We start from the raw sequence: 19,550 nt of genomic DNA, 5'->3' as shown, positions 1-19,550 counted from the left end.
CTCGATGTTGTGCCGATCTGTGAAACCAATCTGAAGACAATCTAATCTACATTATTCCACTTTCATCCATATGTCTATCTAATGACCATTTAAATGCCCTTAAATTTGATGTCTACTGTTGCAGGCAGACTGTTGGACACATCTACTACTCTCTGAGTAAAGAAACTACCTCTGACATCTGTCCTTAATCTATCACCCCTCAATTTAAAGCTATTTCCCTTGTTCTAGCCATCACCATTCGAGGAAAAAGGCTCTCACTGTCCACCCTATCTAACCCTCTGATTCTTATGTGTCAATTAAGTCACCTGTCAACCTTCTTCTCTCTAATGAAAACAGCTTTAAGTCCCTCAGCCTTTCCTCAAAAGACCTTCCCTCCATACCAGGCAATATCCTGGTAAATCTTCTCTGAACCCTTTCTAAAGCTTCCACATCCTTCCTATAGCGCGGTGACCAGAACACTCCAAGTACAGCCACACCAAAGTCTTATACAGCTGCAGCATGTTCTCATGGCTCTGAAACTCACTCCCTTTATTAACAAAAGCTAACACACCACATTCCTTCCTAACAACCCTATCAACCTGAGTGGCAACTCTCAGGGACCTATGTACATGGACACGGAGATCTCTCTATTCATCTACATTACCAAGAATCTTACCATTAATCCAGTACTCTGCATTCCTGTTACTCCTTCCTTAATCATGTCCTCCTCCAGTCTAAGGAAAAAAGAATCCCAGTCTGTCCAAAGTCTCTTCATAATTGAAAATCTCCAGCCAAAGCAACATTTTGGTAAATCTTCTCTGCATCCTCTCCAGCACTATCACATCCCTCCTCTAATGTGAATTCCAGACATGCACACAGTACTGTAGCCCTGGCCTAATCAGCATTTTCGACAGATCTAGCATAACCTTCCTGATCTTAAACTCTTTGCTTCTCTGTGTCCCTGAATGTACATTTTTTGAAGCATTTTCAATCTTGTGAGGAAATTATCATCAGGTCCTAAAAGTAATGTTGCAAGATCCAATGATTTGATTTTTACTGGAGACATAAGCTATGTTTTTCAAGAATTTCATTTGGATCTTTTGCTGTCACCTTCACTTAGCTTTCAGTTGTTAAACAAATTTAACTAGCTCTTCTGCCACAAAAAGGATGTAGCAGCTGACCCTTTCCACTTCACCATAATTCAGTTACACTAAAGCTACTGCAACAAGTCTGTCCACACTTCTGTTTAAACTTCTCATGTATCTCTCTGAAGTCATCAGTCTCCCAATTCATCATGTACAGGAGCTGTGCATTCATTGCTACAGTGGCCATTTCATTTTTGCACAGTTTGCTGAATTTGTTTTCTTTCTCTGGCATTAACTGGAGTTAAATGTTCAACCTAATTCAGCTAAAGATCCTTAGACAGCACCTTCCAAACCCATGACCACTTCCATCTAGAAGGGGAAGGACAGCAGATTAATGGAAACACCACCACCTGGAAGCTTCCCTCCAAGCCACTTACTATCCTGACTTGGAGATATATTTTCTTTCACTGTAGCTGGGTCAAAATCCTGCAATTTCTTCCTATTGGGCATTGCAGGTCAACCTCGAGCATGTGGAGTGCAGTGGTTCAAAAAAAGCAGTTCATTACCACCTTCTCAAGAGCCACTAAGAATGGGCAATAAATGCTGACCAGTCAGCAATGCTCATTTCCCATGAGTAAATTAAAAAAAACCCATTACAGCTGCGGAAAACATTGGATATTTTACTCAACAACACCCGTTGCCACCATGTTATGCCTTCTCACACGAAAAGAAATAATCATACTTTCAGTTCAAAATGCTGGAGACTATATATTTTAACTTAACATGTGGCTGGTAGTTTGATACGTTCTCATTTGGTACACAACTGCAGTGCAGCAGTAAAACATGGCACCCAGGATGCAAATTAAATTTACCAATCAGTCTTGTTTCTTTACAAGAAATGTAACAATATAACGGAGTTCGTACAGACTTTGGCCTTAGTCCATTAAAATTAATCTATGGCCATGAAATAATAGGTCCATTAAAATTGATTATGGACAAGTTCTTAAGACAGAAGATGAACCCTCAAGGTTGGATGAAATGTCCATGTTTCTAGAGAGACTCACAAGAGAATGGAAAGTTGCACAGGAGCATTTAATGGCTACACAATCAAAAACAAATGAATGGGCAGACTATCACGTGTGTTTAAGGTAGATAGGTTGATAGATATCTGATTATCAGTGGTGTACGGGATTATGAGGATGGGGTGAGTAAAAGGCATAAATGTGTTCCATCAGTCATGTCCTTCTTGAATGGGTGGGACAGGCCTGATTTCACACTGGAGTTAAATGTTCAACCTAATTCAGCTAAAGATCCTTAGACAGCACCTTCCAAACCCATGACCACTTCCAGTAATTGATTCGACAAACTTTTGTGTCAGGAGATAGTACATGCAACATAGACATTTTATATTTGATTGGCTGTAGTAGTTACAATTGGGGGTTACCATTGTTCAGAGCCTGAACTGGACCAGCCATTTTTTGTTTTGTTCACTTGTGGTACATGGTAGGCCAGCAATTTTTGCCCATCACTAGCTCCCCTTGAGTAGATGGTGGTGAACTGTATTCTTAAACCACTGTAGTCCATGTGCTGTAGATAGATCCAAAATGTCCCCAGGAAGAGAATTCCAGGATTTTAACCCAGCAACAGTGAAGGAATGGCTATATATTTCCAAATAAGACCTTAAAATATAGAAGAAGAATTAGGCCATTCAGCCCATCAAGTCAGCTCCACTATACAATCAATACTGATATGCTTCTGAACCCCATTTTCCTGCTTCAATCCTTACCCACTGATCCATCTATTCATCAAGAACCATCTTTCTGTTTCAAAGACACTCAATGACTTTGCACCTACAGCCTTCTGTGTCCACAGATTCACCCTTCTCTTGCTGATGAAATTTCTCTTCATCTCAGTTCTAAAGGGTTGTCTTTTTAGTCTGAGGCTATGCCCTCAGGTCCTAATCTCTGCTACTAGAGGAAACATCTTCTCCATGTCCACTCTGTACAGGCCTCTCAATATTCTGTAAGTTTCAATTAGATCCCTTCTTATCAATCTAAACTTCATCAAGTACAAACCCAGAGACCTCAACCACTCCTCACTTGGGTGGCAAGTGGCTTGGAAGAGAAACTGCATGTGGTGGTTTCACACTTACCTACTGTCTTGTCCATTGAAATGGAAGTGGTCGTGGGTTTGGAAGGTGCTCTAAGGATCTTTCTACAATGCATCTTGTAGATCATACACATTGCTGCTAATGAGCATTGGCGGTGGAGGAGAGAGTTGATGCTTGTGGATGTGGTGTCAATTAAGTGGGCTGCTTTGTCCAGATGATGTCAAGCTTGTTGAGTGTTATTAGAACTGCACTCATCAAGGCAAGTGGAAAGAATTCCATCACACTTCTGACTTGTGCCTTGAACAAGTTTTGGTGAGTCAGGAAGTTAGCTGTTCCCTGCAGTATTCTTCTTCGCTGACCTGCTGTTGTAGCCCTGTACATGTGTGGCTAATTCAGCTGAGGCTTTGCTCAATGGTAATTATCAGAATGTTGATAGTGGGGGATTCAGTGATAGTTTTGCTACTAAATGTCAACTGACAGTCATTAGATCACCTGTTATTGGAGAAGGTCATTGCCTGGCATTTGTGTAGCACAAATATTACTTGCCGCTTGTCAGCCCAAGACTGGATATTGTCCAGTTTTTGCTTCATCAGTAAATGAGGAATCGCAAATGATGCTGAACATTTTGCAATCATCAGCGAACATCCCCACTTCTGACCTTATGAAGGAGGGAAGGTCATTGATGAAGCAGCTGAAGATGGTTGCGCCTAGGACACAAGCTTGAGGGACTCCTATAAAGCTGTCCTGGAGCTGAGATGACTGACCTCTAACAACCACAAACGACTTCCAATGTGCAAGCTATGACTCCAACCAGTGGAAAGTCTGCTCCCTGATTCCCATTTATTCCAGTTTTGTAGGGCTCCTTGATACTACATTTAGTCAAAGGCAGCCTTGATGTCAATGTCTGTCACTTTCACCTCCCCTCTGGAATTCAGCTCTTGTGTCGGTGTTTGAACCAAGGCTTTAATCAGGCTAGGAGCTGAGTGGTCCTGGTCGATCTTGAACTGGGCATCAGTGAGCAGGTTATTGCCAAGCAGGTGTTGCTTAATAGCACTTGACAACACCTTACATACTTTATTGACAATTGACAGAAAATTCATGGGGTGGTATTGGCCAGATTGGATTTTTTCTGCTTTTTATGTACAGGACATATCTGAACAATCTTCTGCATTGTTGGGTGGATGCCAGTGTTGTAGCTGTACTGGGACAGCTTGACTAGGGGTGCAGCCAGCTTTAGAGCACATCTTCAGGACTATTGCTGGCATGTTATCAGGGCCCATAACCTTTGCACATCCTGTGCCTTCAACTTTTTCTTAATATCATGTGGAGTGAATCAAATTGGCTGAAGACTGGCATCTGTTCAAATGGAAAAGGCCAAAATGGATGATCTACCCAATACTTCTGGCTGAAGGTTTTTGCAAATAGAACAATTATCTTTTCCACTTATGTCCTAGGCTCTTCCATCATGGAGGACAGGGATATATGTGGAGCCTTCTCCTCCAGTGAGTTGTTTCGTGTCCACCACTATTCACAACTGGGTGTAGGAGGACTGCAGAGCTTAGATCACTTAGTTCTGTCTATCATTTGCTGCTTATGCTATTTGGCACTCAAGCAGTCCTGTTTGGTAGCTTCACACATTGACACCTCACTTTTTGGCATGCCGTTGTTGTTCCTGGTATGCCTTTTTCACTGAACCAGCGTTGATCTCCTTACTTGATAGTAATAGCTGTTTGGTGGATATGCTAGGCCATGAGGTTGCAGATTATATTGGAGTATGATTCTGCTGCTGCTGATGATCCACAGTGCCTCATGGATGGCTTGTCTTGAGCTTCTAGATCTGTTTGAAGTCTGTCCCATTTAGCACATAACATGATGGAGGGAATTCTGATTGTGAAGGCAAGAGCTCATCTCCACAAGGGCTGTGCAGTGGTCTCTTTTATCGATAGTATCAATAACAGATACACATGCAGCAGGCAATTTGGTAAAGATGAGATCACATATATCTTTCTTTCTTGTTGATTTCCTCACCACCTGCTGCAAACCCAGTCTAGCAGCAATGTCCTTTAGGACTGAACCAGATCGATAGTTGTGCTGTTACCAAGCCATTCTTGGTGATGGACATTAAGATTCCCTACCCTGCATATATTTTGCATCCTTGCCACCCTCAGTATTTCCTCCAAGTATTGTTCAATGTAAGGAGTACTGATGTATCAGCCAAGGAAGGATGGTACATGGTAATCAGTAGGAAGTTACCTTCCCTATGTTTAAACTGAAGCCATGAGATTTAATGAGGTCAAAGTCAATGTTAAGGACTCCAAGGCAACTCATACCTGCCTGTATACTGTGCCGCCACTTCTTCTGGGTCTGTTCTACTTATGGGACAGGATTGTGGCCAAGTGACCTATGACCTCCAGGATCATTTCAGAAATACTGATTTTTTTTTCAACCGCATACATACAAACTCGTAATGTGGAAGCCAAGTTTAAACCTAGCTAGACTCTGCAATTTGCAAACTGCAGAGCTGGAAAACATAGTACTCATGCAGCCAGGTCTGGGACAATCAATTTCCGTCGAAACCACTCAGACCTGGAACAGACTGCCCAGGTGCTAACAACCATATTGTTTCATCTATTTTATTAGAAGAATGATACACAGACTTGGTGACACCCAACTCAAAAGGAGGCCAGAAGCATAGTTTAACACTTGACAGTTGAATGTTCAAAACCATGATCTCCGATCTCCAAATATGGAAAGTCATCACCTCACTGGATCTTCCTGCACTCGTCCAGTGCTACCATTGGAGACAGGCAGCAGAATCTTCAAGAAAGCCACAAAGAGGGGAATAAAAGGGGCAACCTGGAACCCTGCACTTTCTTCAATGGAGTCTCCAGAAAGACTATTTCAATGAGATGACCCAAAGGCCAGTACCTGGCCTAGATGAGAGAGAAAGCTCATATTGATGACTGCAGATCCTGAAACATCAGTCAACCCTCAAAGATGGAGAACCAGCTAATCCTACACTCATTGAGTGGATATTACCAGTCCTTTCAGAAAAAAACTGTTCAAATATAGCAATACAGATCTGTGGATAAGGCGTAGTGAATCCTCTGATTTTTGTGTCAGAAGTAGATACTTAGTGTAGATTGAGACTGTTTAGTCATAGATTTAGGACTGTTTATTGAATAGATTGTGAAGAGATTGATAGAGTTTAATTAAAGTACAACAGTAGCGGCTCATAAATATCATTTTTCCTTGATAAAGTGTTCAGCCTTCCCTGACTCTTGTCCTCTGCCTATCTCTCTGTGTAACACATCTGTGTTATAAAGGGTTACTACAAGCTTTTCAAGGTTAGTCAGGGTACATTTACCCAGCTTTCACTTTACAGCAGGACATATCCAGAGATGGTGATGGGGTGCCTGGGATATTGTGTGTAACGTATGATTCTATGACAAAGGCGATGCCCAGCTCTTGCTTGACTAGTTTGTGAGACAGATCTCCACACTTTGGCACTAGCTCCCAGATGTTAGTAATGTTTGCAGAGTCAACAGGGCTGCTTTTGCCATTTCTGGTGTCTAGATCAATGCCAGGTGGGCTGTCTGATTTCATTTCTTTGACCCTTTGTAGCGATTGATACAACTGAGTGGTTTGCTTGGCCATTTCAGAGGGTAGTTGAGAGTCAATCACATTACTGTATGTTTGGAGCAGGCCAGACCAGAGGAAGAACATAAGTGAGCCAGATGGGCTTTTCTAACAATTGTTTCATCAGTCTTCAGTAAATTCTTAATTGTTGATATCATATTGAATTCTCATTCCATCATCTGCCATGATTGGATTCAAATCTTTTTCTCCAAAACATTAGCTGAGTTTATTTAAATACTGACTGTACAAGAGAGGATCACGAAGAATTCTGCAGTGACTAACCAATCTCCTGACTGCCAAAGCCTGTGCACAGTCTATAAGATACAAGTCAGGATTGTAATGGAACATTCCTCACTTGCCTGGATGAGTGCAGCTCCAAGAACACTCAAGAAGCCTGACACTATCCAGGACAAAACAGCCCATTTGTTTAGCACCACATGCACATATATCCACTCCCTCCACAATGCTCAGTAACAGCAGGATGTCCCACTAACATGACATATTGCTGCAATTTCCTAAGTCTCTATAAAAATGTAAAACAATAGGAGGAGTAGGCAATCTGATCCTGCTCTTCCATTCATTATGATCATGGCCAATCATTGAACTTAATATGCCTGTTCCAACATTTCCCCAAATCTTTTGATCTCTTTAATCCCAAGTGCTATATCCATGTCCTTCTTGAAACACAATGTTTTGGCCTCAATCACTTTGTGTTAGTGAATTCTACAGGCTCACCACTCTCTGGATAAAGAAATTTCTCCTCATCTCAGTCATAAATGGATTACCGTGTACCCTTAAACTCTGGCTCCTGGTTCTGGTCTCCAACACTTTTTGTAACATTCTTCCTGCAACCACCTTGTCTAGTCCTGTTAGAATTTTGTAGCCTTCTATGACATACCCCCTAATTCTTCTGAACTCCAACAAAAATCCTAACCAATTCAACTTTCCTTAACATGTCAGTTCGAAAAATCGGTCTGATAAATCTTTGCTATCAAGAACTCCACAGCAAGGATGCCCTTCAGATAAAGAGACTAAAATCCAGGTGTGGTCTCACAAAGGCCCTGTATATTTGTAGAAAGGCATCCTATGAAGGCCAATATGCCATCTACCTTCTTAAATGTCTGAGGCACCTGCATGCTTACCTTCAGTACTGGTGTAAAAGGACAGCCAAATCTCGGTATACATTCCCCCTTTCAATTTATAACTATTCAGATAATAATCTAATTCCCATTATTGCTCCTAAAGTGTATAACCTCACATTTATCCCACTACCAACATCAGGCTGACTGGTCTATAGTTCCCAGTTTTCTCTCTATTTCCCTTTGTGAACATTTGTTACACATCACTTCTGCCATGCATTTGTACATTCACTCACTTACATCACATTAAACATGTCTGTATCTTCCTCACAGTTCATACTTCCACCCAGCTTTGTATCATCTGCAAATTTGTCAATTTTACATGTAGTTTCTTAATCTCAATCATTAATGTATACCGTAAATGGCTGGGCTCCTACCACTGATCCCTGTGGTACTCCATTAGTCACCGCCTGCCATTCCTAAAAAATCTGTTTATTCCTTCTCTGTTTCCTGTCTGTCAACCAGCTTACTATCCAACTCAATATGCTACATTCCAATCCCATGTGTTTTAATTTTGCACGCTCATCTCTTAAGTGGAACTTTGTCAAAGACTCCTGAAAGTCCAAATAAACACATTCCCTTGCTCCCTCTCATCAACTCCATGGGTTACATCTTCAAAGAATTTCAGTGGATTTGTTAAACATTAGTTTCCTTTATGCATCCATTCTGACTGCCAGAATCCTGCCACTGTTTACCAAGTGCTCAACTATTAAGTCTGTTATAATGGACTCTAGCATTTTTCCCACTAACAACATCAGGCTGACTGATCTATAGTCTCCAGTTTTTCTCTCTGTTTCCCTTTTTAAATAGACAGATTACTTAGTTACTCTCCCATCTGTCTGAACTATTCCAGAATCTGTCGAATACTGGAAGGTACAATGCATACATTATTTCTAAGTTCACTTTCTTATGTACTGTGGGATGTGGATTATCAGAGAGAAAATAACCACCTACAAGTTTTCCTTCAAGTCACATATCATCCTGCATTGGAAATGTATCACTAATCATTAACTATCACTGGATCAAAATTCTAGAATTTCTTCTACAACAGCAATGTAGGTGCACCTACTCTAAATGTACTGCAGCAATCCAAGAAGACAGCTCACCAGCACCTGCTCAAGGGCAATTAGTGATGGGCAATAATTATTAGCCCAGCCACGGATGACCATGTCCTCTAAATATTGTGTATGATCAACTAACAGCTGAAAGTTAAGGAGTCACATTCCAATTGGTTGCAGAATATCTTGTAAAGTGTTGCGTATGCAATGAATGAGGGGAACTCTGCAATGCTTGCAAAGCTGCGTGTTCAGACAATCTGGCCTTCTTTGAATAGAGAGTGTCGTGACTCTTTGCACAACAGTGAAAGGGATACTGCAAGTATCTCTGGATGCAATCTTACTGAAGCTCAGCCATATCACAAGTTGTTCCTTATTCTGGTCAAATAGATTGCTCCCTGAGAACCAATGTGCGACTTTCTTCCTATTCCTCATTTTCCTTTTTCACAAGTTTGTCTTGGTGTGCATCACCTCTGCACATTGTCATAGTCAGTATAATTATTCAAAAGTGAATGTTGACAATTGCACCCATATCTGGGAGCACGTGCATGCAGGAGTCTTAAGTTCAGGATCAAGTTCTTCAGCATATGCTAGCATGCCCTGTGTTTAGCAATTCTGAGGAAAATCAGACAGCACCAAATAATAGCAACAGACAGAATAAAGCAATCAACAGCTAACCTGAAAGTAGATGATGGCCATTTTATTTAAGCTAGTGCTGATTGGGAATACGGGGTCGGGGAAGTGGTGTGAGGATGGGAGATATATTGGTCTCTACTGCCAATGAATGTATGTTCAGCTCTTCGTGACTAAGATATGGCTGATCAGTATCATGATCTGCCTTATCTGCATCTTTCCCACAGATGCCCAATGTACATGTGTGAACGCCACCAACAACATGTCATTCAGTGAAACCTGAACTGGTAATATAAGCAAACTTCATTCTCAGCATCTAAGGGTGGTTTGGTCTACAAATAATAAGCACTGTGCAAAAGAATTTTTAACTATGTCAGGATCCCCTACAACCTTAACTGATATTAGAGACAGGATTATGGGTTCACACATAGGAAGAAGATTTTCACTAAAAGATAGATACATTTTTAAAGATTTTCTTGTCGGCTATTTGGACTGCATTTCACTAGTTAAAAATCTAATAATGAATTAAATTGGTGGTAACAAACATTTGCAGTGAACCAAAAATTAATGCAACAAGTATTTGCATCCTCGAATTTTTAAATCTGACTAATATATTGATTAGATTTTTCTAAAATGAACATCTGACAATGTAGCAATGACAATTTCCATTTCAGTTTCATTTTATAATTTCACAAGTGTTTGAAGTTAAAACCATATCATACTTCTTTCACTGAACATTAGCACTGAAAAAAAATTATTACTATCTTAAAAATCCATTCCGTATTTAGAAGATTTTTTATTTTATCCATTACACAACTGCATCCATATTATGCAGTATCAGGATTCCTGTGGTATTTGTTAAATTTGTGAAATATCCTTTTACATCAAAACTGAGTAACATACTTTGTAAGTACAGGACTCTGGTGTTAGCATGCTTTAACTATAGAATTGCTCAGTCTCAAATCTTTTGCACTTCAATAACCCACTTAAAGTTGTTGCACAGAGATATCTGGTGGATTGAGCTTCACTGCCTCTTCATCTTTTGAACTAATGTATTCTTGATCACCGTTTAATGAAACTATATACCACATGGAGTTTCCACATTAGATAAGCAATGTGAGTCTCTCATCAAGCAAGTAGCTGTGGCTGTTAGTAATCTTTCAGATTCAGAGTTTGAGACTAGCAGGCTTCCTGATTTAAATAAACCCTTTTTAACTATAAAAAATTGACATGACATGATTGCTAAAAAAAACATTTTAAATTTTTATGTTACTAAGTATTGTAGTTGCTGTGAAAAAGCAAAACATGCATTGAAAATATAAAACATTAACTGGTCACTGAGGGGATCCAATTTACAGCCTGTGGAGACAACTCACATGGCTCACTGACACTGGCATTATCAGGTTTGTGGAGGGCACTCACCACAGCTAAATGCCATAAGGCAACAGAGATTTTCTACTGATGCAAATAAAGATATTTATTCCTCAACCACAGTTTAATCTACAGTCAACCCTGTTTACTACTTATTGTATCTATGGATAAGTCTATGCTCAGAAACAGAAAACACTTCTTACTTTATCAAAGAATGTAATTAACCCTTTAAAGACTGAAATATTAATGTGAATGTAAAGAAATGTACAAAATTACCAAATTAATTTGTTTATTCAGAAATTTTGTGAAATTTTCCACAACAGAAAAAAAAAATTGACTGCTGTTATGTTAGAATGTTGAATTGGCTAAAACCTCAGATTTCAACAGTGACTAACAGCCACACTTCACTGTCCTTACCTTATGGATTTCACTAGCTTAGTTGAGTTTTTTGGAAGGATAAAGGACTGTCATACACATCAAGCAAGTTGCCTTCTGAATCAATCATGACTCAACCATGTATATGTTATAAAGGTTCAGAAAAGGATCAAGAAAGGGGGTATAAATAAGAAATTATGGATGTAATATAACAACAAATAACTAAAGTGTTCAATACTTACACAATGGCTTCCGAATAATCCACCCCAGGTAGAGGATTCTCAGGATCAGATAGGAAAAAAACTGACAGAATCCAATTAGGGGCAGATTAATGAGACTTCAGACAGATTCAGAAAAGAGGTCCGAAGAGACATATCTCAATGCTGGGTGCATCGTGTGGCATCTTTTATGCTTTTGCTGAGTGGCAAGATGAGTTTCTCACGAGGCAGTAGCAAGTTGCTAATTCAGGAAGTTAAATGCCTTATCAATGTCACAGCTCTACTTACTAATATTCAGCTTGTCTAATCAAATGTGCCAAATGAGAATCTCAACATGGAAATCAAAGTGGGTAGCTCGTGATTTCAGCTCACTGCTGCTCTGAAGGACCTCCATATTGGTTAGGACCAAGTGACAACTCAGGGCACGATCCACGGGAATCAGCAGTAAGCATCCCTTGACCACATACGCTGGCAACAGACATTTGCCAAACCCTCAAGATCACAATGGCAACTCTGTGATACACTTGAAGGCAATTTATGAAGCATAGACTTGCATTGTGGGGCACACCAGTGACTAGCATTTAATAGCATTTGGTGTTTAGACAAAGCCAAAGGCTACTGGTACTGTATTGTACTACAGTATGCTTTTGTTGTTTTGTGCAGACATACAAGTTACTTGTCATGCTTGTCAGTAAGAATCTGAGGTGGTGGGATGTATGGCACACTGAGATGTCAGGTTGACACTTAGAGTAGGTGCAAGCTGCTTGTTCAGCAAGCACACTGCATGCTTATTCAACCAATTGTCAATGTTTGTAACTGGGTGAGCTCTTGTCCTAAATTCAGCCATCTTTGTGAAAGGATCTGTCAGTCAGGGTGTCCCAGTATGCTCAGTCATGAGCAAAGTCCTCACTCAGTGCAGGGTTTTGCCCACAGTCGGTTGTCACCTTGGTTGATCACAGTCAAAGGATCTGTCAAACTGCAGTCTGGAACAAGGAATGGTCATTCCTGTGGGGCCATCAGAAGCAGTAGTCAGGGGAATCGTGGTTCAACAGTTAGGGAACCGCAAATCCAGTAATCAGACATCTAATGTGTTATGTGCAAGGACTGCTTGTTGAACATAAACATTTGAGGTAAATACAGCCCTAGGAGTGGTCTGTTGATCATTAAGAGAGAGATCTGTCGGGGCAGCAGGCAATCACTGTCTCACTTTGATGGGCAAAAACATGGGCTCCACGTGTATTGGATATTAGGACAGTAAAAAGGCACATATACAAAGCATGCATTTGCAAACTCCAATGACATTTCATGTCAATATTTCTTCACACATGTGCAGTTCATGCAGAACAAATGTATGTTGGTGTCAATTGTTGGTCAAAGGTGGATTACACCATATCATTGGTGATAGCTAAATTAATATTGTCATTTCAGAGATGCAAGAGTTGGCAACATTAACTTAAAAGGAGGTGAATGCAAGGCAAAAGTATCTCATCATTAGGGACATTTCCAAGGGTGCTGTGCTGCATGTCAATACTGTAGTACAATGCAGTACTGATAGCCTTTAGCTCTAGCTGAAACACCAAAGCCCTTCAATGCTGGCTGCTAATGTATCCTGCAATGCAAGTCCATGTTTTATAAATGGCCTTCAGGTGTATCACAGAGTTGCCGTGATGATTATGAAGGTTTGGCAAATATCTGATGCCAATGTGCACGGTCAAGGGGTTCATGCAGGTGGAAAAGATTGCTACTACATAAATCATGGATGATGATGGACTCTAATGAATGTAGTGGGATAGCTTGATGGGAGTGCATCTGGGACTGAAAGGGTTCTGAGCACAGTAAATATTCCTTTTTTGGTTGCTATTCCTTGGTCACTCAACCGGTATGGCACTTTCACCTAGTTAGTACACGTGGTTCGACCAGGACCATGGTCGAACAGACAATAGGACTTTTGAATGTGCGGTCCCATATTGTGAAGCAACTTGAGAGAAGGACCTCCAGTATAGTCTGGACAGCGTTGTACCATTCTGATTTTGCATAATTGAAGCACACAATGAGGTAATGTGATATACGTTGAAGAGCTGGGGAATGGGAGCAGTCATTCGGGAGAATGGATAATGGCATTAAGCTGGGGAAACTCTCTTTATAGATGACAGAGCTCAACTGCATTGGACCCTATAAAGTTGACAGGGACTGATCAAATCTCAATTCCCAAGCATGATGCAAAAGATCATCAAGATTACGATGCCAGGGGAGTCCAGAGAAGATTTACAAGAATGATCCCAGAGATGAAGGGCTTTTCACATGAGGCGCGTGAAAACTCTGGGTCTAACGAGACCTCTGTCAGATTCATTAGGGCTTTGTCAAACTGAATTAATTCATGATGGGACTTGTGTAGGTTCTCATTCTGATTTTTCAACTCACTTAAAAGCCTTTCTCTTCACTTTCTTGCTGTAAAGTTTACCTATGATCAGGAATCCAGCAACTTAAGTATAGCTGTTGTTCATTTCTGTACATTCATACTCAAATATAATCTTGAGCATTTTAACTGTTAGCGAAATAATTGCTATACTGTCAATAAAAAGTATATGTTAACTGTGATTAAAAAAGGGTCAGTTGTGACACTGCTGAATAAATACTCAAACTGTTGGTACTAACTACTTTTATTTGCAGACTGTCTAGAAGATTTCCCATCAAAGAATTGCAAATGCAACACTAATGAAATGTAATTGCTACAAAGTAAAGCTTACTCCTGTCAGGGGACCATCTAGTGTTCAGTTGACAATACACATTTACCACACACATTACTTTGACAGGATTGACGAGGGATTGCTCTCATTGTCTGATGTTAGCATATCATTGCTGAACATGTGGTTGTACAGAATGCCAGATGCATTTTGATCCTGCATAAAGATGTATATTTTTAATCAGTCTATTCAGACATATCATGGCACACATCCATGATAGGTCAGACTTCATCAGTCTTCTAGTCCAGAGGTGGGTGGGGACACTATACAAGACCTCACTTATAAGAATCCATTTTTATCCCATGTAAACTATTTGCTGAATCTCAGATACTTAATTGTGCAAGACATTGAATAAGTGCTGGGTGTAGACAATCGCCTTTAGAAGTAGCTTGTATAGACTGACATTGTTGGAGGATTTCAGGACAGGCATATTTTTGCTCTATGGCCAGATTGGTTGAAAAAAAAGGAAGGAATATTACCTGGGCTTCTCAAACGTCTCCTCATGGTCAAAGCTGGAATGTGCATAAGGGCACATTGTTTGCCTCTCAGTAAAGGACAGCAATATTACATTTAAATTATGCACCCTATACAACTAAGTATTTAATTTGTACATAAGTTTATTTTTCTATACAAAATTGTAAATTGACTGTTTAAATACATTTAATTAATTTAAACAAAGAAGGACCACTATTATTTTCTGTTATTGATTAATTCTAGGATGTCATCACTTCAATACTTTAATATTCACAAACTGGACTATTTATTCTTTGCAATACTGGACTAGAGTTGATCCACAATCATTCATATTGTAACTTTTCGCTTTTACATTTTATTTTTGCTTTGCTTTATGATTTTAAAAGATCTGTATTAAACTTATGTTGATTTCTTACAGAAATATTAGGTTTAAATCAATGTCCAGAAAGTAAGTGCGATTGTGCTTTAAATCAAGTAATTAATCAATTATCTAATCAGTACTAATAAGTGGAATTGATCAGACTCCCACAGGAAATTTGCATGCTGGCCAAAACTGACCACGTTTAAGCTGTTATTATGTCTGAACTATTACATTTCCTGAAATTCCCTGTCGCACAAAATAAAATTGTTTCCCATTTGATTACCCCTGAAATACAAGCCAGGACAATAAATTAACTGAGACATGCCATGGACAATGGAGTCAGGAGATGGAGATGAACAGGACAACTTAATGAGACTTGCAAACAGTTAACCCAACTCCCCACCCACTCGATGCATGTCACTCAGATGCTATGAGGGGTGGCAGGCCTCAATTCTGCCTCAGGGCCTGTAGTACTCACTGTGAGTCTGCTGTCCGGTAAGATTTTTAAAAAATTTTACCGTTAAGGAGTCACTTATTCTGAAATTTGAAAAATCCGAATTTTGAAAACCAGCTAGTCCTGAGCATTTTGGATAAAGGATTGTGCATCTGTATATGTTGACAGTGCTTCACAGACCATCTCTGGGACACCTGCACCCACCAACCCCAGTGCCCCGTGGCGGGACACTTCAACTCCCCCCTCCCACTCTGTCAAGGACATGCAGGTCCTGGGCCTCCTCCACTGCTAAACCATTAACACTCAACGCCTGGAGGAGGAAGGCTTCATATTCCGCCTTGTGACTCTGCAGCCACACAGGATAAATGTGGATTTTAACAGCTTCCTCATTACCCCTCCTCCCCACATTATCCCAGTCCCAAGCCTCTAACTCAGCATTACCCTCCGGACCTGTCCATTACTCATCATTCACCACCCCCACCCCCCCCCCCCCCCCCCATCGACCTATAACCTTCTCCCTCATCTTCATCCACCTATCGCTTTCTGAGCGACCTTTCCCCAAACCCCACCCCCTCCCATTTATCTCTCAGCACCGACCCACAAATCTCATTCCTGATGAAGGACTTCTGCTGAAAAGTTGATTCTCCTGTTCCTTGAATGCTGCCTGACCTGTTGTGCTTTTCCAGCACTACACTCTTGATTATTCAAAATGACCTTTTGATATGAGATCACATTCTAAAGCATATGCAAGTTTAATGTTTGTAAATCAGGGATCCCCTGAATATTTTATCATCCTTTCATTTTGTAGTAAACCTCTATTTTGCTGTTAAAGCAAAATATGCAGATTTGAGTGTTCAAGTTTTCCGTGAGAGACCACTTCGATAAAACCAAATATCAATTTGTCAAAGAACTCTAAGTTCATTCAGCATGATTTATCTTTCACAAAACCACTTTGATTCTGTCTAAATATTTTGACTTTTCCTAACTGCCCTATTATAATGCATTTAATAATCTTTCTGTTACAGCTGTTAAGATAATTGGCCATAAGTTACTTGCTTTCTGTTTCTTCCCATTTTGAATAAGTGAGTTACCTTAGGTATTTTCCCAGCTAATGTAATTATCTCCACATTTGCAGTATGGTTCAGGTGTAGACTATTCTAATGATACAGTCCCATCTTTTCCCCTACTGGTGCTACTACCCAAAAAAACAGAACCTATTTGTCCCACATATTCATTTTGTATTTGACTTTGCCATTCTAACTTGCAATGGCTCATGCAATAATCCAATGATTATTACCTCTAATGTCTTGCTTCAGTATTTGATGCCTAACTCCACATACTGAATATGCAGAGTGTGTTTCCTTGTTTGCCTATATCATTGGCAACTAGATGGGGGAATCATGAGCAGATACTGCCCCTCCCACTAGATATTCCTCTCTAGCCATTACAGATTACCCTAATACTGACAATTGGTAGGAGACACAGCCCTCTGGACTCTTGCTGTTTACTCCAGTGCCAAATCCAGTAACTGTATTGTCTCCAAAATACTTACTTTTGAATGGCTTATTCTGTCATAGTTCCATTGTCAGTTAGCTTATCAAATCAGCAACCCTCACTCTCTCCCAAACAAGCTGAAAGCACCTTCAATGTGGGAGTTTCCTGTGTTCCTGCTCTTTGCATTCTGTTGTCTGCCTTCCCTATATTCACACCCTCCTGTCCCTGACCACTAACTGAATTAGACAACACTAAATTGTTACTGCCTTATGCAGCAATAAAGCATCTGGGTAACTTTCCTCTACCCTATTTGAGTGGCAGTATCTGCAGCTTTGCCTCCAGTCAAATTCTCAGTCAAGATCCTACAGCTGTCAATATTTACTACAATGGTATTTGACTGAGATTGTACCAGTGTCCAGGATCTCCTACATTCTGTAATTGCAACACATTATCTGTCCTTCTATGTTTACTTTATCTTAAGTAATTAACTAATTATGTTCTTAATTGTTGAATTAAATTAACATCTCAAAGTTTTATACTTAAGTACTTAACCCTTAATAATGCAATAACTCTTACTGGTAAGAGTAAAATAAATGGGATGACTAGTTTTCAGTTCCCTCTATTATTATGTCCTAATTAATTATAAGTACTTAAAATTTAAATATTTTCTTAATAAAACTAGCAATCTATTCAGTACCTAACAGTAGTTACACTCAGTGACATCACTGTGGTATCACTGTTTATTTTTCTTTTGCAAGCCAGTGCTCTTCTGAGGTTGCATTTGGCAGACCCCATCTCCTACCTTGATATTGACTTGACAGTAAGGGCTAGGACCTGGGGCTAGATCTCAGTTTATTCTTTCCCTGTTTAAAAATTACAACACCAGGTTTTTCTTTCCCTGGTTCTGTGGATTCTCTTCCAGATCCACCTCTGCTTTCTTCCTTGTTGCTGCCTTTCTTCATTGTATTTCTTTCTAATAAACTAATAATTTATTCTTTCTATTGTATCATTTGCCATTGTTTAATAATTATTTTAAAAATACTGCTTTAGTATAATATTTGGTATTGAGTCACTCATTTCTGTTACATCCAGGGTACAACTCTGAATTCAAATGAGAGCCTGCAGAGACTCTTAACTTATAGGACTTTAAAGTTACCAGTCAATGAAATACTTGAATAGTTAAAAATATAAATCCCAAAATTCCAAAAATTGTCTTTAATTTCAAGGAAGTCAGTCCAAATGGAACAACTGAAGAACGTAATCATTTTGTGTTCTGTACTTACCCTAACTTCTTGACGTTTATCTTTTCGATCATTAATCAATTTCCAGTGCTCTTCTTCCAAATGTGTTTTCCTTTTAATAGTTACATCAAGGTCCTCCTTTAGTTTAGAAATGAAGTTTTCAGCATTGTTTTGCTTGAACTCTGCTGCTTCTAGCATTGGTCTTAAAAGAAAGGAAACATAAATATTGCTAACACCTAAAATTGGGAATGTGGGACCGATGTATGAGAGAGGTTAGGATTGTTTTCACTGGCGTTAAGATGAATGAGCGGGGATCTTACAGAGACTTATAAAATTCTAACAGGACTAGACGGGGGATGTTTATGATGGTGGGTGTATCCAGACCCAGCGGTCACAGTCTGAGAATTTGGAATGGACCATTTAGGATGTAGATGAGAAGACATTTCTTCATCCACAGAGTGGTGAGCCTGTGGAATTCATTACCACAGGAAGTAGTTGATGCCAAAACATTGAATGTATTTGGGAGACGGCTAGATATACTACTTGGGGCTGAAAATGTGTTGCTGGTTAAAGCACAGCAGGTTAGGCAGCATCCAAGAAATAGGAAATTCGATGTTTCGGGCATAAGCCCTTCATCAGGAATGGAGAAGCAATTCCTGATGAAGGGCTTATGCCCGAAATGTCGAATTTTCTATTTCTTGGATGCTGCCTAACCTGCTGTGCTTTAACCAGCAACACATTTTCAGCTGTGATCTCCAGCATCTGCAGACCTCATTTTTTACCCGAAGATACTACTTGGGGCGAATGGGATCAAAAGTTGTGTGGAGTTGGACGATCAGCCATGATCGTGATGAAAGGCAGTGGAGGCTCAAAGTGCTGAATGGCTTCCTTTTGCTCCTATCTTCTATGTTTCTGTGTTTCATAGAATTGTTTAAAGCACAGGAAGTGGTGATTCTGCTAAGCCATAGGATCTTAGCAGTTCCACAACCAGAGGTTCAGACCAAAGAATTTTAGTCCTGGGTCAAGATTTGGGCGGCACGGTGGCACAGTGGTTAGCACTGTTGCCTCACAGCTCCAGAGACCTGGGTTCAATTCCTGACTCAGGCGAATGACTGTGTGGAGTTTGCACGTTCTCCCCGTGTCTGCGTGGGTTTCCTCTGGGTGCTCCGGTTTCCTCC

At 40.1% G+C, this 19,550-nt stretch overlaps 1 protein-coding gene across 1 annotated transcript in view; it reads right to left on the bottom strand.

The window, feature by feature from the left end:
* Positions 1–19,550, bottom strand: part of LOC132815434 (uncharacterized) — a 312,980-nt gene that overhangs the window by 229,594 nt on the left and 63,836 nt on the right. Inside the window, exon 9 of the mRNA XM_060824368.1 lies at positions 18,415–18,574. Coding sequence (XP_060680351.1) covers positions 18,415–18,574 — 160 coding nt within the window. The remainder of the gene's footprint in view (positions 1–18,414; positions 18,575–19,550) is intronic.

Source organism: Hemiscyllium ocellatum, chromosome 4, assembly GCF_020745735.1.
Source record: "Hemiscyllium ocellatum isolate sHemOce1 chromosome 4, sHemOce1.pat.X.cur, whole genome shotgun sequence".
Classification (NCBI taxonomy): domain Eukaryota; kingdom Metazoa; phylum Chordata; class Chondrichthyes; order Orectolobiformes; family Hemiscylliidae; genus Hemiscyllium; species Hemiscyllium ocellatum.
Note: the sequence above shows the minus strand (reverse complement) of the source record. Positions and strands in the feature narration are given on the sequence as shown.